General features: G+C 45.1%; 1 protein-coding gene across 6 annotated transcripts; it reads left to right on the top strand.

Annotated features, from left to right (window-relative positions):
- Nucleotides 1-605: 605 nt before the first annotated feature.
- On the top strand, nt 606-25510 carry ETNK2 (ethanolamine kinase 2). 6 transcript variants are annotated; one of them, XR_008331126.1, is made up of 9 exons: nt 777-1155; nt 9696-9955; nt 12308-12445; nt 13929-14077; nt 14453-14536; nt 18965-19158; nt 20013-20086; nt 20658-20977; nt 25364-25510. XR_008331126.1 is itself a non-coding variant. In XM_053393194.1 (8 exons), exons 1-8 carry the CDS (start codon nt 808-810, stop codon nt 25380-25382), a joined length of 1266 nt encoding a protein of 421 aa, XP_053249169.1. In that variant the 5' UTR covers nt 606-807; the 3' UTR covers nt 25383-25510. The 6 variants fall into 6 exon arrangements, 4 of the variants coding, with proteins under 4 accessions (XP_053249169.1, XP_053249170.1, XP_053249173.1 ...); XR_008331125.1 differs by having other exon boundaries at nt 22251-25510; XM_053393194.1 differs by lacking the exon at nt 20658-20977 and having other exon boundaries at nt 606-1155.

The raw sequence follows: 25510 nt of genomic DNA, 5'->3' as shown, positions 1-25510 counted from the left end.
CTTCCAGATGTTGCTGGATCACAACTCCCATTGTTCCTGACCACTGGCTATGCTGCCTGCAGCTGATAGAAGCTTCCCCATCCCTGCTCTAACCACTACACCACACATAATTGGGACAATTCTTTACAGGGCCAGCATCCCTGCTCACCAAAACACGCTGCCTTCAACTGATGTGTGAATAAGTACACATTAGACAGGTATAACATCCCCCTCTCCATACTATGGGGAAGCTGCTCCTGATGAATTCTTGCCTGCCATGCCCCTCTTTAGCTGCCAGATCTCTAAATATGTTTACCTGAACCTGAAATTTCAGTGGAGCTTACTTCCAAGTAAACATGCTTTGAAAATTGCAGCCTGGAAGGCCCAGAGCCTCTGCCAGGGTGGACCCTTTTCTCCCAGGGGACTTAATCACAGCAGCCTCCCCTAAGAGCCTTCCAGCACGAGACTCTTCCATGGGGAGCGGCGCGTTTACTTGATAGAGTCTCCAGCGCTGGCTGCCTGCTCGCTGCTGTCAACAGAACCTGGAGCCCCACCTGGCACCTTACCTGGCGGGATGCTGATGCTGATTGCAGCAGCATCCGCAGCAACATCCTTGGAGGAGGCGCGCTCCTGCTCCCTTGCCCTGGCCGCAGCATCTCTCCGCGGCTCGAGCTGGCGAACGACCCCCTCCTTGTGACATCACAATCCGGGCCGCGCCGGCTGTTCCACTCCGACCCCGGGGCGGGGGGCGGAGCGGGCGGACGAGTGACTCATGGATTCCGAGCGGGGCCGGCTCCTCCCCGGCCAGCCCCTTCCCAGCCCCTCCACATGGGCTCCCTCGCCGGCCTCCTCCAGTCGCGGAGGGGGTGGAGTTGCTGGCGCAGGCTGCGCTCGCCTTCCTTCCGCTTTCCCAACTCGCCCGCCGCCGTCGCCGCGCACCTGAAGAGAGCCGCGCTGTGGCCGGGCTGCCTCCGGGGCATGGAGGAAGGAGTGGACGAGGACGAGAAGCAGAAGCAGCAGCCGCCGCCGCCGCCACCGCCGCCGCGCGTCTCCACCAGCTACCGGGCCATCCAGCGTGTCGGCATTGCGGTGGATGAGACCAACGTCCTGCCGGGGGCTCTGCAGCTGATCCGAAAGCTGAGACCACAATGGGAGACCGAGCGAGTTAAGACCAAGGTACCGAACGCCAGAAGAGCACGGAGTTTTCGGGCCAAAGAAGGAAAGAAAGAAAGAAATCCAAACACTCTCTCTCCTCGGGGTAGCAGAGGGTGTGACGCTTGGGTTTGGAGGGGAATTATCCAGGAGGGGCGTCTGGGGCGGGAGGCTTGGCACAAAGGGCACTTCAGCCCCCAGCCAGAATTTGGAACATTCAACAGGTCGAGGCTGGTTTGGGGATGAGAGCCATTCGGTAGTAGGATGGAGCCGGCATTGTTCTCCCTTATGGGTAACAAGATCATTTGATGGAGGTTAGCCCTTGCCAGAACCACCCCAATGCTGCCTTATTATAGTCACCTCACCCTTTCCGTGCATGGTTCTGGGTCAAGCAAGAATTAGAATCCTTGTCAATAGTTGGGAGTACCGAAGGAGGCACTTAATCCACATGGATCCCAAGGCTGCAGTCTTGAATCTGCCATTCTGTCCTTCCTGGTTTCTAAACACAAGGTGGAACTTCCCATGCCTGTCCCTTGCCCCTCAAAAAATGCTCTGAGTGGTTATAATGAATTGGTCCCCAGGTGACACGCCCCGTACTCAGAGCAATGCTTTCTTGTTTTGAGCCTTGAAGACCACTTAGTGAGAGGCTCATGCAGGAGGCAGTGGGTGATCTAGGGCTTGGAGCCGAGGGATCTGGCAGTCGCTGTCTGTGTCTGCCCAGGCCAAGGAAATTCTGACTCAGTTTTCACATCTGTAATTCAGAAATGGAATGAACTGCCCTGTTTCCCAGTTGTGGGGCATGACTCCATAGGTGGAAAGACAATCCTACAGAGCCCTAGTGCATGGCTAGGTATAAACATTTAGCAAGCTTCCCTTTGCATTACAATATAGGCTGAGATGAACTGAAATGGGAGTCCTGCAAGAAGCATTTCCTGACCTTCCAAATGAAACAAGATTCCAAGGAGCTGCCTGGAGCTTTAACATCTTTGAGATTCCCACCAACTGCAGAGTCTGTAGAGAATAAAATTCCTGAAGGAATTCCACTGGAGTTCACGCCAGCCTATATTGTAATGCAAACATTTAGCTTCCAAAAATATTCATAGGTAGCCATGCACTGGTTTTGTATTTTTTTCCAGGTGGAAAAAATATTTACCCTACCATTCCCTGTTTATGCTCTGTTGGTGCTCAGGGGAACACACAGTCCCTGGCTCAAAGGATATAATGGTGCATACTTGCACCATGTCCACAAGTGCAACTTTGTTCAGGTGAACCTAATGACTCCCATCACTTTCCCTGCTGTTTCCCTGAATAAAATTGGGGTGCTGGGCAATCTGCTCTGGTGAAAATGGGAGAGCTGTGTTCATTTCATTTGACACACCTTCTCAAGAAGCAGGGCAATACCTCACTAACATCATGCTCTGGTGTGCTTTCATGAGGGCTTTGATCATCCCCCAATCTCTTAGGCAATGAGTTTACGTACTTCAAAGTGTGTTTGCACCTGTCTTTTCAAAAGAACAAGAGTTTATTCCCATATTCCTGAAGTGTAGTTGAATGTCATGGTTGTACCCCCGCTTCAGTGAAGCACAGAGAAACTCTGTTCCTCTTTGCTTTGCCTTTCTGCTGAGAAGAAAATTAGCAGCTATTCAGTATTCCCTTGTGTAGCGTAAGGGAGGATCTTTCTGCCAAACTGTTTCTGCCCAAGGGTGAGGCAGAAGAGTGAGAGCTAGTGCCATGTAGTGGTTAGAGTATTGTGTTTCCAGGACCTGGGGGACCAAACTTCAAATCCACACTTAGCCCTAAAGCTCACTGGGTTATCTTGTCCTACTCACTGTCTCTCAGCTTAACCAACCTTACAGGGTTGTTGTGAGGCTGAGCTCCTTGGAGGAAAGGTGGGATATAAAGGCAATAAATAAAATAAGCAATATTCAGCACTTTGCTTTCTATCTTTCAAGTAGTAGCAGGCAGACTCACTTTGGAATTGTGCCTAGCCAATTGAGGTATTTCCCAGCTCAGTTCCAGAAATGTACAGACCCCTCTATCACTCTCTCTCTCTCTCTCTCTCTCTCCCCCCCCCCCACACACACTCCATGAGTCCCTGAATTCTGCCACACTAGCCCTTCCCTTTCAGTCTTTCTGGTGGCAATGGACATAAGCTGCAAGTCTTGCTGAGAAGCCTCCATTTCCCAATATACTTGGGACATGGGCTGTTGTTGTTACTGCACTCACAATGCCATGGGACTGGGAGAGACACACCCTTTGTATATTGTAATCTGAGCTGAAGAAGAATTGTGTGTGTTTATGTGAATCATGCCCACTTTGCAAATGACATGAGCATTTGAATCTGAACAGTTTCATATCCTGGACCAGGTTATCGCAGACTTCCAGGATGTCCCTGCTAACTTTCATGCATCTGACTGGAAAGAGATCTTAACTGTCACTCTGGCTTCCTGCCCTAATATAATATCAAAAAGAAATTGGGTCATGTGTTTTTTGGTCTTCCACCTTTTTGACATAATTTTGCTAGCGGTTTCATGGCAGATTCTGACATGCAGTTGCTCTTCATTGCAGCCCCCACAGCCCCACCCATTCTAAGACTATGGTTTGCATATGGACTTAATGCAGGCATCGTGGCTCAGTGTCAAGCAAGCTTTCCTCCTTTGCTTTCCCCCTTCATTCCTCTCCTCCAACACACCTTTGCTTAATAACCAGTCTAATGGAAGAGTTTTGATTGGCTCAGAAGCTAGCATGTTATTTTGTTGACACATTTTGTGTCTCAGTAAAGAGATATTTGAATTTTTCTCCCCCAAAGTGGCAGTTTAACCCTTTGCCATGCATGCTAACCTTTTCCTTTGCTGAGGGCTTGTTTGGTGGCTTTCTGTTTGAGAAAAGCTTATATATTTGACATACAGAGGATTGGCAAATGGCACTCCAGGAGGCGACATCATCATCCACGCTGTGCAATGAGCGCTGGGGTTTCATCCCTGCTTTGCTACACCACTGTTGAGGGAGCTGATGAGAGAACCAGTGTAGTATAGTGGTTAGGAAGCTGGACTAGGCCCACAGTTCAAATCTCCACCCGACCATGAAATCCACTGGGGGAACCTTGAACCTGTCTCTCAGCTTAGCCTACCTCTCACAGTTGTTGTGAGGGAGGAAATGGAGCTAGGAGGAGCTGTGGCTGGTTCCTTCTGCTCCTTGGAGGAGAAGCGGGGTATAAATAAAGGAAGGAAATAAATACCAATTAAAAGAAAATTCACCAAGATGGAAATGGGTGCTGACATCCAGATTTACTATTACTGCCTCTGAGGTTCTGCAGGGCAGCAGAGGAAGCACTGCAGCTGCAGCCCCAGCCACTTACGGCGTCAGAAGGGGGGCGCAGGCAGATTGAGCCTGATCCCTGTGCCAGCTCCAGACTGGCACAGTAATCAGGCCCTGTGGTGGTTGGTGCAGGCTGTGAGAGCTTGGGATCAAACCAATCTTAGGTTGGCTAAGTCACACCCTGTCCATTTGGGGGCCTTTTGCTAGTCTCCACTGGTAGGAATACCACTGACACGCTTTCTGCCCTCCTGCCCATTTGGCAGGTTGGCATCACTCTGTCAGCAGTAGCTGGAGGGAGGCCAGCTGAGCAGGCAGAAGCAGGGAGAGGGATGTTTCCTCTCAATTCAGACCCCCAAACAGTTGCATTGCCGCCTAATATTCAGCCCCGTCTTGGTGAAAGAGTGCAATGAGCACCAATTCCATCCATAAAGGGCTCAAAGGCAATCTGTGCAGGCCATTCCCTTCTCTGTGCACCCCTCAAAAAGGATAAGGTAACCTCAAATGTGTGTTTGGAGGGTTCCCACAAATGGAAAGCATAACGTGGGTTTGAAAGGAAGAGAGACGGATCTGTTATATTTGTTTGCATGCCCAATTTGGCCGGGTGCCTTCAGCAAGCAGATTCCCAGGAAGTGTGGGGAGTCAGTGACAGAAGGATCATTACAAATTTATAAATTGTCAAGTGTAATCAAACAGAAAAAGCTGTGTGGAAATGAATGGTAAAGGTCATCCGCAAACAGCCGGGAAAGAATGAGGCTTCAAATGAGGCTGCAAGTTCTCTGGGGCAGAGATTCCGTCTGTATCTTATAGGGTTGCTCAGTTTATAGGGGAAGGGGCATAGGAGCCCAACCCCCTTATGTGACAGTCCTCTTAGGGACTGTTTTGGAAAGCTACAGGGGAGCCTTACTTTGGCTGAAATTAGCAAATGGAGCTTGAGGATATTTCCTGTATTTTCCTCCATAATTTGAGCTTTGTGCTTGACATACCTGTATACATAGAACACCCAGATCCTGACATCCAAAGCAGTGCTAGGCAACTTGTTCCCTTAGCACAGGGATTTATGCTTGCACAATGGAACTTTCTCCCCTTTCCTCCCTCTTGATGTCCCCTAAATCTGTTCTGTGGTTGCTCCCAAACCCTCTGTGGCAGATTTGGGGAGGGCAGGAGGCACATGTAGGGGGAGGAGAGGGGAAGTTCCATTGCACAAGTGTAAATCTTGGTGCTGATGGAAAGAGTGCATTGGATGTTACCCATGATCTCACCTCGTCACACCTAGGATATGTTGAACAGACTGGAGGAGTGCCTCTGCTGCAAGCTGCTGCATAGTTTTGGGTTGCTGGGAAAGGGTTTTGCCCACTCCCTCACCTTGGGGAAAGCAGTGTGGAACCAGCCTTCTGCTTCTACTTACCCGCATCTCTGACTGACCACAGTTCTTGCTTCATCAAGCTTGGGAGGAGGAACAGGTTTGCAAAAGTCCCTCCCCCTGCTTGCCCTTCCGGCCATCGCTCATACCACTGCCATGGGTGGTACAGCATGCTAGGCCCACTTCTCCGGATCTGGCCCAGTGCTATGGCACCAGCGAGGACCCTAAAGATACTGGGGGGGGGGAAGGGTGCAGGTTACACAACGAAGTGGGTCCTATTTGCAGAGGGTTATTGAGGATTAACCATTAAGCAGCTAAAATTCACACTATGGAATGCAAGGAAAGTGTTGTGGGGATAAGTGCCAGTAATCCTATTAAGGTCCACAGGAAATATCCTCCAAAAGCTTTATAGCAAAAATAAAGAATAAAAATTGAAAGCACAACCAAAGTTCATGTCATCAGCATGGAAGTCACATAGAAATACAGTTGCAAAAATATATGGAGAGGTGGCTGCTTGAGGCATTCTTTTGGCAAGGAACTGCTCTCCCCTTCCTCCACCCTGATCTTTTTAGATGGAAACTGCCACTGCTTCCCAATAATGATCAGACTTAAGGTCTTCCCAACTTAGCCCAGCTCCCTTCTCTTCGCTGAAGCCTTGCCTGTTTCTTAGCATCCTGGGATGTGGAGAAGACACAAGCAGCTTTTTCATATATTGTGCGTCTGAGGACTGACTGAGCCCAGGCAGGATATGAAAACAGGTCAAACCTTTATGAGCTTGGATCAAGGTAAACCCAGATCCCTGTGCACAGTTCACTAAGGCCAAAGCAGATGCATGTATAGATGTGCTGAAGGTACTGAGGATCTAATGCTGCCCTGTTAGAAATGACCTCATGAGCATGTACAAAGGAGCACAGAGGGCACACACAAGTCCAAGAGCTTGTTTTTTGAGCCTGGGAAAAGGGAGAATTCCATATGCTGAGGCAGGCAGCCAAGCGCCAGGGAGAAGGCAAAACAAAACCCTCTGTCCATCTGTGAGGAGCCGTCAAAGCAACGAGGGACGCGTCCTCATCAGAGACATCTCCATTGATCAGGCCCTCCCAACGCCACACATCTCACAGCTTGTTTATGTCTTTGGGTCCCAAGTTGTTCAGTATTAAACTTGTTGTGCTAATTCAAGGGTGTTTCTCTGAATTGGGGAGGCATTTGCACTGCTGTCAAGTGTTCCACCAGTTAATCCATTCTTTCATTTCAATTCAAAATGATCCTCAAGGTGGCATGCAATAAAAATAAATCAAATGCAATTACCCTTGGGCTCCTTCTACCCTCTTCGGCATGGCTCTTAAGTAGTAAACACATCCTTCCCAAGTGCCCCAGATCTTATTAAGTCACATCAACCTTTATCCTATTGCAGTCCCCTGAGTGTTGGAAGTTTATTTATCAAATGTAATTTTTGTGCCACTTGACTTAAAAATAATAATAAGTAGAAGAAAGTCCAAAGCAGTTGGGTGGTCCTTTGTTTGGCTGCACACTCCTTATTCCCTGGAAGATGACTGTGACCAGTCTTTACATTGTCCAGGGGCAGTGAGGGCGTGGCCAGGTGGAGCACCTGTGCTCCAGGTGAGCTGCTGACCAATGGCTTTTGGTGCTTCAGGGAAATAAAATTCAGAGGTGGTCCAAACAAAAGCTTCTGTAGTTGTTAACTATTTTATTTATAATGTCAGTATCAATTCAAACCATAAAGCACACACACACATGATTTACTCTCCACCCTCTCCTTCCCCTAGCTGCTGCCCTCCAAATGTTTTAGACTACAACTCCCATCATCCCTGACCAAGCTGACTGGGAACATCTGGAAGACACCAGGCTGCCTGCCCTACAGTGATGCTTTCCTCACAACTTAGGCACTTTTTTCTTTTTTCTTTACATTGCACAGCTTTGCTTTCCCACCATGATTTCATGGAGCTTGTATCCCAAGGGTTGTTTAAAATAATCCTTCATGACCACAATTCTGCTTTTGCAGAGATTTCCCTCATGCAGGTCAAACAGAGATGTCCACAGTCCCAGTTTGTACTTGTTGTGAGCTATTAGGACAGTCCACTCAGCACTGGCATAATGCAGTGCCTGGGCAAGGGGGAAAGTGACTGGGCATATGCAGAGTGGTTATGAAATCTGGCTTCTTCGTGGATCCACTTTTCTTTTCCCAGCATAGGAACTTAATCTAAATTGATGCTCAGATGCAGTAAGCCTTGGTGCCTTCTAAAACCAAGCTGGATTACAAGTCTTTTGAACCTATTTATCATTTTTTAATTGGTCCACCCAGTTATAATATTAAAATTACACTTGCATCATCTCTGTTGTCATCAGAGTACAACTGCTCCTCACTGCGATATCCTAAAATCCATCTTTTCTTTCATCTGGTACTACAGCACTACTCAAGCATGTGACATCAGCATCTCATTTCCACCCTTTTCGTACAGCAGCTCCTTTGCTGACTCTCATGCATACTAAAAAGTATCTAAGATAGATTCCTTATGTCAAAGAGTTCACATCACAAATATGCCTCTTACTGTGGCTCAGCCCTGCCAACCTGATTTCTCTCTTCCCACCACCCTTTGCATTTAGCTATTTTTTATCTTCCTCTCTCCCATTTTATCCTCACAACAACCCTGTGAGTTTGGTACAGCAGAGAAAGAGGAGAGAGAGAGACTGGTGTAAGGTTGCCTAGCTGAGTGGGGATTTGAACCTTGCTGTCCCTGGTCTTAATTCAAAACTCTTAATAACCATTATTACACTGTGTTGGTTTCCAGCACACAACCTGAACAAGATGCTTGCTGATGAGTAGTGTAAATGAGCTGTCCTGTGGCATATATTGCCATGATTTCAAGATATGATCATCTTCCTAATACCATACCTATCCATACAGGTTTGAGATTTCACAAGACTGTTTTGCACTGCATTTTATTTTATTTCATTTCATATGGAGGTGAACTTGCTTAGAAAGTGAAATTTAAGGAAATACCTAATGAAATGACATCATAGAAAATTGGTAATTGCTTCATTTTGAATTTTAGTCTATCTACCCAGAGCTTGAGGATCAAATGCACACAATTGTGGAAAGACAAGACATACAGGGAGAACTTTTGAATGGTGGAACCAAGCAAAGTTGAAGAAGCGACTGGTGTCGTGGGGTGGCCTCGCAGTTGCCTTGGCAGGGCTGCCACATTGATGGTGGTGGCTCTGCTGGTGTAATTGCACTGCCCTGACCCTCACCACTGTCCTGCTCCATTCCAAGCCCCATCCCGGTAAACAACAGCAATGGCCGTGTTTGGAAGGATAGGTCTGTTGTACCACATGCCCCACTTCTAAATAGATGATCAGTAGTATTATTTGTTTCAGAATCTGTGGCTCCGCAAACAATTTCTAGATATCAAGGACATGTGAAACTGAGAGCTACATATTCTTTCCATGCACTTTTGGCAAAGCAAACACAAGTGTCATTCTTCACAAAACATGTAATCTGTACTTTATTCCTATTCCTAGAAAATAATAATACTTACTAAAAATAAGAACAATACTTGGCCTTTTTATTTAGTATTATAGGCTATTAATAGGTTTTCTTTTCATGGTGGGTAGTATCCGACTAAATATTTGTGCTAGTGCATTTGCAATGTCAGGATTGGGTTCGTTTATTATTTTGTTAAGAATTACGCTTGGTGCTGTAATGAAACAGACTCTGGGCCACCAAAAATTGTGTCATAATAAATATGGTTAGTCTTTACGGTGCCACCCCTTTGTCATTGTTGCTGCCATAGACCAACACAGCTACCCCTCTAGACACTGCTACACCATGACCTAACCACTTCCTCTCTATCTATTCCTCACTTAGCTCTTCACTGAAGGCATCACCAACAAGCTCATGGCTTGCTTCACAGCTGAGAACATGGGGGATGCAGTCCTGGTGAGGGTCTATGGCAGGAAGACAGAGCTTATTGTGGACCGTGCTAATGAGCTGAGGAATTTCCAAGTGCTTCAAGACCACAGCTGTGCCCCTAGTCTCTATTGCACCTTTGAAAATGGCTATTGCTATGAGTTCATGCCAGGGAAGGCCTTGGGACCAGAACATATACGACAGCCAAATATATTCAGGTGTGTGTGTGGAATGGGAGGTGGGGGGTTGTGTATTTCCTACTCTAAACAGAGGCCTATTGCTTCTCTGTCAGAAGGAGTTCCTACACTTGGTGGACATACGAAGAGTTTTGTGGGTGCTTGGCTCCTCCCAAGTTGTTCTGCTGCTGTAATGAGTCATGGTTTGGTTTAACATATTACCCAAACCCAGTCTTGTGGCTTAGCTTTCCAACCATGAGCTGCAACCAGGGTTTATTCTAAGGTTTACAGCTTGTAGTTCATCTAGGAGAACTAAACTACAAGCCTGGGTCACTGACCAGACTAGCTGTGGCCAAAGGTAGGTCTTTCTATTGAAGGAACACAAGATCTGGCAGTAGCCTTGACCAGAGAGAAATCTGTGACACATCATGAGTTTTGTGTCCTTTGGCTGACCTCACAGACAGAGGAGAGGACCAGGGGGGAAATAATAATTCTATGATGTAGTAGCATCCTGTTTTTTCTCACATAGCTGTCACAGTGTGGATATGCTGAACATCAATGAATGGTGAAAGGGAACTTACATATTCTTGCTGAGTTTCCTGGAAGTATAGTAAGCCAGAGCCAGCAGAGCAAGAAACTTCCACTGCTTGACACATTCAGCAAAGTCTTGTATCCAGAAGGTGATTGGACTTTTATAGATTTAGAATCAACAGAAATCTAGGGAATTGCACATTTTGGGAACCAAGAATTATTCTCCCACTTTGCCTCCATTTAATAAGAAATGCAACTCCACTGGCAGGCAAAGAAGACTGAAGGCATCAGGGAAATTACTGTCAGTGTGAGCCATGTTAATGGCAATTTCACATGGTTTATAGACCACAAGAGGTATGACTTTTCACTGTACAGATCCCCTATAGGTAGGTAAGTGGTGTAATGTCTAATAGTATCATGGATTATCCAGTTTGACAGCGAACCAATAGCGCAGAGCCTCAGTTGCCCACAATCTAGGCTTAGAGGTAGCAACATGTTTGAAATCAGAATAAGCAGTCAGTAGAATTCCTGTGATAGCTTAACCAGAGGAGAACTGTTAATATGTGAAAGGCACCCTTTGTTCATTATTCCCTAGGAATGGAACTACAAATCTTACCCTAAACTTGAGCGATGTTCTTCTTTCGCAAAAAAGAAAAAGTGAAAAGTGAAATCTTTGTTGTTGTGGCCCTTTGCTACAGTGGGTTGGATCCAGGCTTATTCATGCTTAGAGCAGACCCATGGAAATCAATAGGAGTTGATAGTCACAACTAACTGAAGACGCATTGATTTCAATAGGCCTACTCTCAGCCAGTGACGTAGCTAGCTGCTCAGGTGCCCGGTGCTACGTGTGCATCCTGCAGCCGGGGGCAGAGTGAGCCATCCATGGGGGCGGGGTGAGCCAAGGCAGGGCACGCTGCATAGAGCCTCTCCACAGCCTCCCTCTCAGCTGTAGGGCAGCTGAGAAGGTGGGCAGACGCAAGCCCCCGCTGCTCAAAAAAGCAACATGGAGCTTGCAGGCAATCTGCCCACTGCCTCCCCCTAAGGAGAGACGCGTGGCTCAGGCATGCTGCAGGCCCCACGGTGTGGCGCCCAGTGTCCCCCGCCTCACCTAACTACCAGTGGCATAAGAAGGGGGGGTACAGTGGGTGCGGGAGTTGTTGTTTTTTAAAAAAGTGTCATGAGCCCAATTTTTAAAAATTTATTTTAAAAACACGTTGTTGTTGTTGTTTAGTCATTTAATCGTGTCCAACTCTTCGTGACCCCATGGACCAGGCACGCCAGGCACATATTTTGGCCGTTTTGTCACCACCCTCAGTGATGACACATGGGGCAGACCGCACCCCCCATATCCCCCTTCCTACGCCACTTCTCTCAGCATGACTAGGTCTGGATCCAACTCAGTGTTCTGTTTCTGAGAAGTCAATAGACTAGCCTTCGCCAATTTGATGCCTTCCAAATGTTTTGGACCACAGCTCCCATCAGCCTCAGACAGTGGTCAGGGATGATGACATATGTTGTCCAGCAACATCTGGAGGGCACAAGGTATAGGAAGGCTGTGGTAGACTATGTTCTACCATCTTATATATATTGAAGGTGGGTTAAGGGGAGTAAATGATGTTTGAAGCTGCTCCAATTTACAGAGGATTCGGTAGAAACATTTTAGATTTCTAGCAGGGAAAACCATGGAGCACTTTTAAAGTTAAGATACCAAATTACGTGAAGTTGAATTCACATGCCAGACTGGATTTTAAGTGGGTGTTTGGCTGCACGTTTTTATCCAGGTTTTGCTGTTTTCTAGAGGCTGCCATAGCTTCCATTAAAAGCAGTGTGTGGCTACTGAACAACTTTTGTGATTTATTTTAGGCTAGTAGCCCATGAAATGGCTAAAATGCACAGGATTCACACCAATGGAAGCCTCCCCAAGCCTTGCCTATGGCATAGACTGCACAAGTACTTTAACATTGTGAAAACAGAGTTTCCAAGAAAGGCATCTAATTCTGGGTAAGGAAATCAAGAGTTAATCTCTAATAAAGATATTCATTATCCGGTAGCTTTGGCCTGCTATGTTGTAGTTATTTCAAGCATACGACACAAGAACTGGAATAGAGAGAAGTCACAGGAACTAATTTTAAGAACACAAACACAGAGCAGAGTGGCAAAGTCGTAAATGGATCCTAGACTTTGCCACTAAAACTTCACAGCCAAAAGGATGCAACTAATGGTTCTTGCAGCTATAAACTATAAAGGGGGAGACAATTCTGCCTGGTTTCAAAAACTAAGCCTATTCAACACCCACTGTCAGGGTGGGTGTCAGGAACAAGTCAGCAATAATGCACAATGTGTCAGTAGAATTAACTCTTTATCCCAAAGCTCTTTAAGTCGTTTCCTCCCCCGGTCCTTCCTAAGCAATCTGAGACTCTGACACCTTGTCTGACTCTCCTACGCCCTTTTCATACCTCTGCAGGCTCTGGGAGACTTATGGGGAGGGGAGCTGGTCACAGCAGCAGGAGGAGACCCTCCCGCTTCTACAGAACCCTATTCATCATTTGGTTTGAGTCTAAGTAGCTAAACCACAGGTTTCCCAAATTTTGGGGGTGTCATGGACTGACTGGATGCAGAGGAGTGGTGGGAGGCACCAGCTGGGGAACCCCCATGGGGAACCACTAGGGAAAGAAGGCTCAGAGCCAGGGGATTGGTGGTAGGATGACAATGAATGGTCAAGAGGGAACAGATGGGAAGGAAGAGGTGCTGGAAGCTGGAAAGGTAACAGGGTTTAGTGAGCAGGAAGAGAGCAGTTCAGAATCAGAGTATTTCAGGCATGCAGACTTGTCCACCCTTGTCCACAGTGTGAGGTCACTTGCATTGAATTCTATGGATTGTCCTTTTTGCAGTAACATGTGCCATGATGAAACCGAGGTGAATCAAGAGTCCTAAATAGCTGCTTTCAGGCTGCACTAGCTTATAATCAATCTCTTAAGTGTGCAAGTAAATTAAAGAGCGAAGTAAAGTAAAGGCAGTTGAGCTCATAAAATAATTTTTTGTTTCTACAAGGAGAACCTCCTTTGATTTCATGCAGAAGCTGCAAAGAGTCCCTTTGGAGATGATCTGATCCTTCAGAGAGATTTTATGTTAGTAATATCAGTTTAAACTTTCAGGACCGTATAACAATGTTTGTCCAAGTAAGGAAGGTCTACACTAGTAATACAGTCTCATTTTGGTCAATTGGGGGTTTGAAGTTTTACAGCTAGTGATCACTGGCCCTAATACAGGATTCAATTCTAGTAGATCCATTCATCATGCTGGCTGGGACCAATGGGAGTGAAGCCCAGCAACATCTAGGGGACCACAAGTTCTCCATCTCTGTCCTAGGAAAATATTTCTCCAGAATAAGAAAACCCTGTTTTACCAGTTCTAGAAAACTCATCCCTTGCACTAAGAAAGGTTTAGCATCTGCAAGTGGCTTCCTTTTCTTTTCCTTCCTAAGTCTCCATCAGGAAGTGCACATTCCCAGCCTAGAGGTGTTAGAAGAAGAGATTCGGTGGATGAAAGAACATCTCTCCCAGCTTCGATCTCCAATAGTCTTTTGCCACAATGACCTTTTGAGCAAGAACATTATCTACAACAAGGCAGAAGGTTTGTTGCCTAACCAGCAGGTTACTGGGGGGGGCTGGGGCGGTCACAACTAAAAACATTTAAGACAAGCTGCAGTCACAGGAATTGAGTGGGTCCTGAAAACATATTTTTTGGAGTAATAAATGCTTAATGCTTTGCAAAGCACTCAGAACCTAATAACGAGAAAAAATGTCAAAATGCAAATGCCAGAGAAGCTCTCCTGTTTCTTTGAAGAGACACTGGGTCTAACAGTGTTAATCCTACTCACACTGGACCTGTTGAAAATAATGGACACGACTGCCTTAAGTCCATTAATTCCAGTGGTTCCATCCAACTTAGTGGGATACAACCCACTCTGCCCAAGAATCCCAACTATTTCTCTCATTGCTTTTTCAGGTCACGTCCGGTTCATAGATTATGAATACACTGGTTACAACTATCAAGCATATGACATTGGGAATCATTTTAACGAATTTGCAGGTGAGTTAAACTCACCTTTGGTGCTGTCTCTGCCCCCCCCCTTTCCCTCCCTTCTTCCATCTCGCTTTTTCTTCTCATTCTTATTCTTCATGGAAGCAGAAAATAGCCATTTAATTCCTTTTTACCTGTCTTCAGAGACATAAGCTGAAGCTTTTAAAAAACTGATTTGCAAATAATCGTATTATTACACACATTATCAAGCACTAGTAATTAAGTTTATGCATGAAAAGGAATTGCCTACCTGCCTACCTGTTATCCAATAAATTTCCCTCCAGAAAACAAGAGAAACATCTTACCATTCCATAGGTCTGAAAGGTCTACGCCATCAAGATGTTCATTCCTTTCCCACACAATCTGTTTTCTTACTAATTTCATAGTAACACGAACTACCTCTGCTCCTTTAAGGCCTAATGCTTTTATCTAATATATTAAATTACTGGGACCCACTTATTTAAACTCCTTTCATAATCTTACAGAAGGGCTGTCAAAGAAGTAAAGCAAATCTACACCTTTATTGTTCCCAGGACAGTATAGGGAAGAATTCAGCGTAGTGCTAAGCACATCACTCTGTCAGCGCAAGCATATCTGCTTGCCTGATGCAAAGATCTGCCTTCTCCTTCCTCTGCATGCAATTCTGGAGTTCTCCCAACACACCCTGAGACCATTTGGGGGAGCCTGATGGGAGGAGGCAGAGAGAAATCCCCGCCATGCTATCAAAAGTCCTTGTACGGGTTTTCCCCGCTGCGGCTTGCTAACTGAATCCTGCAGGTTATTTGGGTAGGCTGACCGCTCCCTGTACTTTGCTAGTTTTATCCTGGATCAAACAATAATGCCAATGCAAAGAGTGCAGCTGGTGCCACATGGTCACCCAGCACTGACATTGCCATCCCTACCCACTAGTAACGGCACAGGGGACCCTTCAGTCTGCATCACCACTTTGCAGCCACACCAGCTGTTTCCTCTCCACCACACCTCTTCACAAGTTGCTGTCACTTTTTCCCCTGGCACCGTTGGGCCTGCCCTCACTTAAGTATAGTGCACCCACTTCACAAGACTCCCAAACCAGAACACAAATTACCTGAATTCCTACAAACTACCCCAGATTATCATGTGGGGGACTTGTGTGAGGGAAAACTTAATAATTTTGAGTCTCGGGCAGGATTTGATCAAATAAACAAGAAAGATTTTATTAAACATTGGAAGTTTATGACACAAAGTGGTTAAACATAGGATACTTCAGATTCTAATGTTATTCCACTTCAGTTCTTTCTCAGTTGTTGCACAGCTGTTGCCGCTTAATACTTTGGTTCTTAAACAAGGTGGTATTTTCTGTCAGTTACATACCCCTTTGACAACCCTACTTCTAAGGTACTCCAGGCAACAGACCCAAGGGATCACCACACCCCTCTTAACTGGTTTGGGAGTCTTCTCAACGTAGAAGAATCTCTCCCCTCCTGATTGGAATGAGTCCTAAGTAGACTGTATTCTCACAGCTTCTACTTCTCCTGGCTCAGCCTCCCAGTTAATTCCTGGCCTATTACTCTTACAGGACACCACACACTGTCCTTCACACTAAGCTCAGAGACTCCTTTCTCTAGCTTGTGATATATTCCTCAGAGCAGATGTTTCTACCCAGAACCAACTCTCTCACCTCTCACTCCCTATCTCCCAACCTATTCTCCCAACTCTGGTCCATGGGGGTCACGAAGAGTCGGACACGACTAAACGACTAAACAACAACAACATTCTCCTAACCTCTATCCTAACCTATAAACTGTCTCTTAAAATCCTCTCCTTTTCAACCCCCTCTCCTGGAACCCCGGCCAATCATAGGCTGCCATTCGTTAACCATTTGCTGGCAGGGAAAAAGAAAAAGAAACAAAAACCTGCCCAGCAAAAACAAACACATCACAGCTGCCTCCGCCATCTTTCTTTCTGGAAGTCCAGTCTTGAATAGTACTGATGCTCTCTTATATTATGTGGATGTTTTTTGTTCTAGAAAGTTATGCATCCTCTGTTTTAAAAATGGCAAACTTGTGGCAAACAAGGCTAGCCGTACTAACGTATGGCAAAATTAGTACTTTTGGATTGTTAAAAGATTATTTCCACCCTACCCCCACCCCTTAATTCTAATTCAAAGGATGGATTAGAAGCAAGCTCCTTTGGAAGGACCTGCATGTAATTATCCAGGTCTCTATATTAATTCTCTGCTAACTGAGCTTTTATGTAAGACAGGAAATCATTGTGTGGCTAATTACATCTGCTCTCATCTCAGCTTGCATTCTGTTTCCACGAGGATCATAAAAGCCAAGCAGGGTCAAACTGGAAGAGTTTCAGAAGGGGACAGCAAGAATCAGGGACGATAATAATATGCGGCTGTTATTTTGAAGTTGTTGTTTTTAACTGCTATTTAAAATTGTGGAATTGGAAGCTTGTATTTTGTTGATGTGCTGTAGGCCACTGTGCAGAGGGTATTGGCTGTCTACAAATACAGTAAATCAGTGTTTCCCAAACTTTCTCCCACCGTGAACCAGGGGAAAATTGCTGAGGGTCTTGGTGGCCCAATTAATTATTTTTCTGCCTGTTATAGCAATTGTAATGAGCTGTGCTAAACACACTGTGACTTTACAATTGTATGTTTATTGCTTCTTTTATTTCTTTTTTTTAAAACAATATTTATTAGAGGTTTAAAAATTACAGAAAAAAGAAGAAAGAAAAGATGAAAAGTTAAACAAAACAAATTAATACCTTACAATACATAGAAAAAAGAACAAAAAACAATACAACAAAACAAAAAGAAAAACAAAAACAATTAAAAAACACATCCAATATTTCCATATCTTTATCTTTCATTTACTTGTTTCATCGACCTCCTCACACCTCCCTTTTTTGTATTCTAATTCAATTAGCTATTTCAGCAAATCCTTTCCATCTTTCTCAATTTTTGTTCTATAATTTATCTTAACACAATCTAACCTTAACCTTCTTTTATTTCTTATACAGTCGTACCTTGGTTTTCGACCAGCTTAGTTCTTGAATGTTTTGGCTCCGGAACACCACCAACCCAGAAGTGACTGTTCCGGTTTGCAAACTATTTTTGGAAGCTGAACATCCAACGGGGCTTACTCGGCTTCCGATTGGCTGCAGGAGCTTCCTGCAGCCAATCAGAAGTCGCGCTTTGGTTTTCGAACGTTTTGGAAGTCGAACGGACTTCTGGAACCAATTCCATTCGACTTCCAAGGTACGACTGTATTTTTTATTGTACTACAATTTGAATTCAATGGGGGGGATATAAATAATAAGGCAGTGGTTGTGCTATTTCCTGTTTTCAACCACAAAGACAGGAGAGCCAGTGCAGCTTAGTGGTTAGAGTGTCAGACTAGGACCTGGGAGACTAGGGTTCAAATTCCACTCTCAGCCATGAAGCTCACTGAGTGATCTAGGGCCAGTCATTGCCTCTCAGCCTAACCTACCTCACAGGATTGTTGTGGGGATAAAATGAGGAAGAGAACCATGTGCACCACCTTGAGCTCATTAGACAAAAAGGTGAGGTACAAATATTAATTTGATAGGCATGATGAGCACCATTGATGGCATTTCTACAAAACAAAACAGATGTGAGCCAGATTGAAATACTCACTTAATACTCAACCACTGTTTGTACCAAGCATAGGGGAGAAAACAACAACAACAACAACAATAATTTTATTATTTCTACCCTGCCCATCCGGCTGGGTTTCCCCAGCCACTCTGGGCGGCTTCCAACAAAAGATTAAAAATACATTAAAACATCAGTCAGTAAAAACTTCCCTAAACAGGGCTGCCTTCAGATATCTTCTAAATGTTATATAGTTGTTTATTTCTTCGACATCTGATGGAAGGGTGTTCCACAGGGCAGGCACCACTGCCGAGAAAGCCCTTTGCCTGGTTCCCTGTAACTTTGCTTCTCGCAGGGAGGGAACCGCCAGAAGGCCCACGGCACTGGACCTCAGTGTCCAGGCTGAACAATGGGGGTGAAGACGCTCCTTCAGGTATATTGGGCAGAGGCCATTTGGAGCTTTAAAGGTCAGCACCAACACCAAAAGCTTGAGGGAAATGAGAGCACAAGGACCAACCACTTCTGCCAAGACATAACACAGCTATAGGGAGAGTTAGTATTTCCTTCTCCAAACATGTTTGTTTCTTCCATTTTAACCTTAACACCTGCAGCTTTTAAAAAAGCAGTTCAGCTTGGAACTATGTAAGCCAGTTCAACTGCCAGGTGACCCAGCGGTGCAAACAACTCTTAGCATCCCTCAAAAGTGTCCCAGTGACCTCACTGTGCTTGCCACCATTGTTCTTGAGGCTTAGCTTTCAGGCATCCTGAACCCACTGAGCTGTCCATACTGTCCTATGTCATGTTCTGTCAATTGCCTTCTCCTGCTCCAGGACTGAACGAGGTGGACTACAGCCTGTACCCCTCCAAAGAGATCCAACTGCAGTGGTTGAGGCACTACCTGCAGGCCTACAAAAAACTAGGCCAGGAGGACCTGGGGGGAGGAAGCAAAAACAAAGGAGAGAGTGGAGCTGTGTCTGAAGAAGAGCTGGAGAGCCTCTATGTGCAAGTGAACCAGTTTGCTTTAGTGAGTATGTGCATCACGAAGAAAGTGCAAGGAAAGAGGGAGAGAATATTGCAGACAATGGACACTGATAGCACACAGTTCACATAACTCTGAGGGCCACTTTTACATTTTGTCAACTCAAGAGAGCTGCATCACTCCCTGTTAATGGTTCACCTCTCCCTTTTCACAATTTTTTCTCTGCAGTCTTTTTCATCTTCTTGTACCACCAAAGGTCTGTTTCCTCCACAATGAATTCTTCCATTTAAACGCCTGCTGATTTTTCCCCCATCAGGCTTAATGCAGGCAATTAAGACTACATCTTTCCACAATGGTTAACTGCTGTCTCTCTTAAACTTTTTGTATGATTTTAATTGTATGGTTTTATGTGCTGTTGTTGCAAAATTGCTCCGATATTTTTAATGACAAGTGGAATTCTTTGAAAAACTGTTGAAAAAAATCGCTCTAGTGTTTGCAGAAGATGATTGTGCTGGGGATGTCACAGGAACAAGTCAATATGTGCATTTTGCAGCTGGATTTTTCCTGGTTCAAACGAAGCCATACATTACACTTGCAGAGTCTTAGAATCATTGAATTGTAGAGTTGGAAGGAATATGCAGCTGTCCCATATGGGGATCAAACCTGCAACCTTTGCGTTATCAGTACCACACTCTAACCAACTGAGCTATCCATGCTGGGTCAGTTTTCGTAGCTTGGCCCAAGACAGAAGCACATGTACTTCTACTGAATGCAGTGAGTGGATTTTCGCATCACCTTCACAGCTTTTAAATTTGTATGCTTGTCTTCACTCACACTTTCGCTCACTCTCACTTAGGCAATCCCAAATATGTGTCCTTGATAATTCTCTTTTTTCACAGGCCTCCCATTTCCTGTGGGCTTGCTGGGGCCTGATTCAAGCCCAGTTCTCTACCATAGACTTTAATTTTGCCAGGTGAGTGTGATTTATTTGCATTGGTAAAGGAAATTTAAGGGAGATAAGAGGGATGCTTGTGGGTGTCATTTCTCCCTGGGGCAAGGATGATTCTGAAGCAATATACCATTTTAAAATTGGTGGTTTTGTGCCACGGGAGTTGCCAGTGACGATCTGTTCTCCATTTTGATTTGATATAGGCATAAGCTGTTGAGTGACCCAATGTCACTGTGTGATCTTCGTGGCTGAGTGGGGTCGAATTGCATCTCCCCCACTCCCAGTCTGGCACATTCCCTATAGCACAGTCACTGTAACGTACAAAGCACCTAAAATAACCATACTGTGAGCACTGGGTGAGATAGATCCATATATTAGGGTGTGAATAGAGATGTAAGGGGGATTCTTATCAGTGTGAATGGCGGGGGGAGGACCAAGTGGTGTGTGTGTGTGTGAGTGAGTGAGAGAGAGAAAATGTAAAGGCATGGTGCTATGAGCACCCACAAATAACAGTCATAAGGCACTGATAAACTAGAGTGGATTCATATAACTAGAACTTCTTTAACATGTCTCTGTCTCTTTCCCTTCTCTGCAGGTATGCAGACATAAGATTTAAACAGTACTTTAAAGCAAAACCTGCAGTGACATCCTTCAAAATGTCCAAGTGAGGTTAAGGCCCCAAAGTGTCTTCTGGTCCTCAAGATCCCATACTTATTTTCTCTGGGTGTAGAGCACCTGCCCCCCCCACCCGTCCTCCTCCTCCTCCTGCAGTTGCTTCAACGCTGAGCGGTCAGACATCATGAAACGGGGGATGGAAAAGGAAAGCACACCTTTTTTGAAGCCAAAAATTAAACCAAGCCCCTGGAACATGGCTGTGCCATCCATGGATTATCTGCCACGTGTTGCTTTCAGAAGGTGATGTTAGGACATGGCTGCTGGCAAGAGATTGCATTCACAGAGTCTGGGGGATTAAGGAATGCTTCAAGGGCTTCTGGGCTTAAGGGGTGGGTGGAAGGGGTTGGCTTAGAGACTTGCATAGCCTTGAAGGTCTGTACTGGATGGAATCTCCTCTGTTCCTTGGCTGGGAGGAATGGCTAGGCAAAGGGTTTTTAATAGTTCAGTCCTGTGCATGTCTGCTTAGAAGTTAAGCCCCACTGAGTTCAGTGGAACCTGCTGCCAGGTGAGTTTGTCTAGGATTGCAGTCTCAGCAAACCGTGGCATTCTCTTATTTTGATCTTGGGCTAAAGTTTGAAGAGAGGGGTGGTAACATCTCTATACTACACTGATAGGAATAGCTTGAGTCCCTCTCAGACCTCCCACCCCTCAATTTCTTTCAAGAGATTGAGATGGGAGAGTTTGGAAGATACCTTGCAATGCCCTGCAATGATCTCTTTAAAGATATTGAGGCAGCAGGAAAGCCCCAGACCGTACAACTTTAATGCAGCAGCTGCCTAATACATCAGCTGGCAAATGAGTTGTCTACATTGCAAGTCTTACTATAGGTTACTGGAGAGAAAACATCTGTCAGGTGGGGTATACATATACAATTTAAGCTACACTGCTTCGAAAAGGGCCAGTGTGTATCAGCATGGTGAAACACAGAAACACAGTAATGTTGGCAAAAAAACATGGATATACCAGGTTTACCAAATACTCGGCCATCATGATAGCTGGGGGTGGGACAAGTCCCCCAGTCCTTTGCGTCCCTCCCACTGCTGTGTTTGTCAGTTCTGTGTGACATCACCCTTGAGCAGGACTTTGTGCCATTCAGTATTTAGAGAATGTGAAACGACATGTTCCTTCTCCATGAGATTAGATCACAAAAGCAGGCAAATGAAATCGATGCCAGTCTAGCAGAGAAGACAATTGCACTAGTCAAGTCTAACGATGGACCTTTTGACCCCAAAAGCTGCTTGAGGAATACACACTAAACAATTGAGGCTGCAATCCTAAACCCCATTTGCCTGGGAATATGCCCCTTTGAATTCAACAGGACTGACTTCTGTGCAGACATGGTGCTGTTAATGGCCCAAAGAAAAGACAGACTGACTCAGTGGCAGTGCCAGTTCAGCGGTAGGGCAACGCATAGATTAGACAAGCCCAAGCTCAAATGCTCCTCCTGGCCTCCTCTACCACCCCTTTAGCATCCTGTTTTACTTTATATGTCAATATACCTTATTGTCCCTAGATGGTGAAAAACTGGAACCAACTTGAAACATTCCTTATGAACTGTGATCAGCTCACATGGTGCTGTGCCTCACAAGCAGGCCTCTTGGGTTCCTTTGACAAGAGGACCAAACCTACGTACACACCTCCTACTGGTTCTCCAGTCAGAATGGGAACATGGCTCCGGCTTTGCCCCAAGGATGGAGAAACATGGATGGGGAGAGGCAGAGTGAGAAACAGGAATCTATCAAACATGAGAAGCTGTCTGTATGCCACCCCCTGTCCCTTGGGATATTATTTTGCTTAGTGAACCATTAATAGAATCAGGAACAACAGATCCCTCGCTTCCTCATGATGTCCTCACTGCTTAGTTAGGTACTTTCATATCCCCAGTGATCAGATTTTCACTGAATATGTATTTTGACAGAACCAACCAGCCTCCTGCAGTCTTTTAATTGCTGTGCTGTTTTAATTAACTTCCTCACCTACAGGCTACTGCTCCTAGGATTCAATTTCCTGTGGTTTTTCTGCACTGGTATAGTTAAGGTAGAATCGATTTCAAGGGAGGTCATTAAGTGCCCTGTAGATGCTACTCTGCCAAAGTAGGGGGCAGTCCCAATTTGTCACAAAAGCAGAACTATGGGGAACAGGGTAGGGTCTGAAGTCTACTGAGTTTTGGTCTAAGACTGGCCACTGGTGAGAACCCAAAGCTTTCCAAATCAGTCCTTTGCACTAAGCAGGGGAGGGGAACCAGCGATCTTCCAGATTTGGGACTACAACTCCTGCCATTCCTGATCACTGGCTATGCAGCCTGGGGCTGATGGGAATTGGGAATTCAGCAACATCTGGAAGACCACAGGTTCCCCAAGGAAAGTGGATTGATATTTCACTGAAGCTTCCCAGAATACCCGGTCACCCATGCAGAGTTTCTCATTTAGGAATGTGGGTTTTAATATTCTTGAATTTTCTCTGATTTACTTGCTTTTGCAAGCACTTGTTCTTTTAAAGAAGGTCAACCATATGGGAATTTGTATATGAGAGACTGCAATGCAACGGGTGAAGAAGACAGTTCCAAGATCTTGCCTACGATCAGATCCATGAGCAGCAAATATAGCAATCTTGCTGATAGGCAAGATTCATGGGTTTCCACTTGCTGTGTTCTGCTGTCTTCATATCTGTTGTCCCAGGAATGACTTCAGTGGAGACACTGGAGGTGGGAGGAATCATGAATGAATGGAATGGTGATGCAAACTGGCCCTTCCATATGCACCCTTTTAGGCAAAAACCGTACTTTCATAAGCAAGGAGCAATGCCTTCCCAAGCTGCTCTGTCTCCAACCCCAACCCCCTGGTCAGCAGCACATGTGTGCTGCCGAAATGTGAATGTAGAAGTGATTTCTAACTACTAGGTTGCTTGGTGCACTTTAGGAAATGAGACCTTCACAAAATCAAGTTCTGTGTGATTTCTGTCCTATACCAGAGAGAGAAAGGATCAATGTGGAGGCTGCTGTCTCAACGGGGAGACCCCATAAGCTGCATCCTGGCCACAGTTTTTCTGGCCACCCCTGTTTTTCTAATCCCTTTCCTTATTCTAGAATATTTCAACATTTGAGGTGATTTCTAGCTGTCACACATATTTCCATGTGTCCATCTCAGTGTTTGGTCCACTAGATCACAGTGTGCAGAAGTTCTTTTTGGAGTAAATGTGATGCCACTGCAGTGTGGGAGCTTCAGCATAGTCCAGACTTCATAAAAACTGGAGCCACTCCTCTGAGAAATGCATGCTTGCTGCGCTTTCGTCCACAAGCACCAATTTTGCCTTGAGGGTCAAGTCCCCTCTCCCCAGAAGAGTTTTGCAGCTTAAAACAAACAGGCTGGTTGTGTTTGTATAAGCAATGCTCTAAACACAGGTAGCCCACTAAAAGCATAGAGGAGGAACCAAATTGGTGGGGGGAAACCCAGGATTAAAGATACATGCCCTTTGGAAAGTGAAGGCAGACACTGGGTCCATCCCACAGGGGCAAAGAAAACCCAAAACATACGTCTGTCCGAACCCTCATAGAACCAGGAGCCAAACCACTCATGTTCCAGAATGAAGGATTCTGAGTAACCTTTTGGTATATCAACTACTATCAATTTACAAGCATGAAAATGGATTTTTATTATTCCATATGATAAAATATACACTACACATACTAAGCATGCACTTCCAATATTCTGCTTATAGACCCAATGCCAACTGAAAGTTACTGAGCGCTCACTTCTATCTGGAATTTGGCCTACGAGCAAGCAGTTTTGGAGTGCCTTCTTAATGTGTCTGCACTGTGTATTTGATCATATAGAATATTAAGAATTTATTTTTGTAAGCTCGCTATTGAGTATCTTACCTTAACTCTTGTCTTTTTGTAGCTGTATGCTACCAAGATCAAACATTCTGTTTTTATTTTGACTATTGTGCCACATGACAGCTTTGAAAAACCCTGGAAAAATTATTGTTTAGGGCCCGAGTAGGCTTCTGGACACAAAACAAGTGTACAATGAACTGTTGATGCTTACGTGTTGTACTGTGTACTCAAGGAGCAGGTTTCCCTGTGTTGTTGTGTAGTGTAGAAAGTAGTCCTCAAAATATGACCCTTTTAAAGCTCTTGAGGGCTCTAAAGCTTGCACTATCTTGACTTGGTTGGGCAAAAGCAGGATATGCCAACAAAGGTGTGCCCTGTTAAAATGTGTAAGCTTTCCCAATCCAGTACAAAGCCACCAATCAATGGACGAGGCAAGACTAGTTTACCAAGAATTGGAACTACATCTCTTAACTCAGGGATAGTTAACATGATGCCTTCATGTTGTTTGATTTCAGCTCCTATTGACCGTACTGGCTAGGGCTGATGGTCTGCAACATCTGAGTGTGACATTGGCTATCCCTACTTTAATTGGTTACTGATACTTCTCCATCCCATGCAACCATGTTATATGCGTTCCCTCAAGTTGCAGGTGTGGACAGAACTTTGAGTTGTGACCCAACCACTTTCCTCATCAGTAGCGACCATGCGTTCAGCTCTGTGTATATAAAACTGCAAGATTTCTCTTCATTATGGTAGTTGCTGACACTATCAAATCGATTGTGTGTTATTTACAGGAGCAAATGGAATCAGTGACGTTTGTTCCCTAAATGAAGGGAAGAAAGGAACCCTTTTAACACCAACTGTGTCTCTCTTTATCTATAAAGCCAATGTGATAAAATTAAAACGAGTCAAAATGCTCTCCTCCCTCTTGAGCAATCTAA

Source organism: Podarcis raffonei, chromosome 6, assembly GCF_027172205.1.
Source record: "Podarcis raffonei isolate rPodRaf1 chromosome 6, rPodRaf1.pri, whole genome shotgun sequence".
NCBI classification, from domain to species: Eukaryota; Metazoa; Chordata; class Lepidosauria; order Squamata; family Lacertidae; genus Podarcis; species Podarcis raffonei.
The sequence above is the reverse complement of the archived record's forward strand: the minus strand, read 5'-3'. Positions and strand labels throughout refer to the sequence as shown.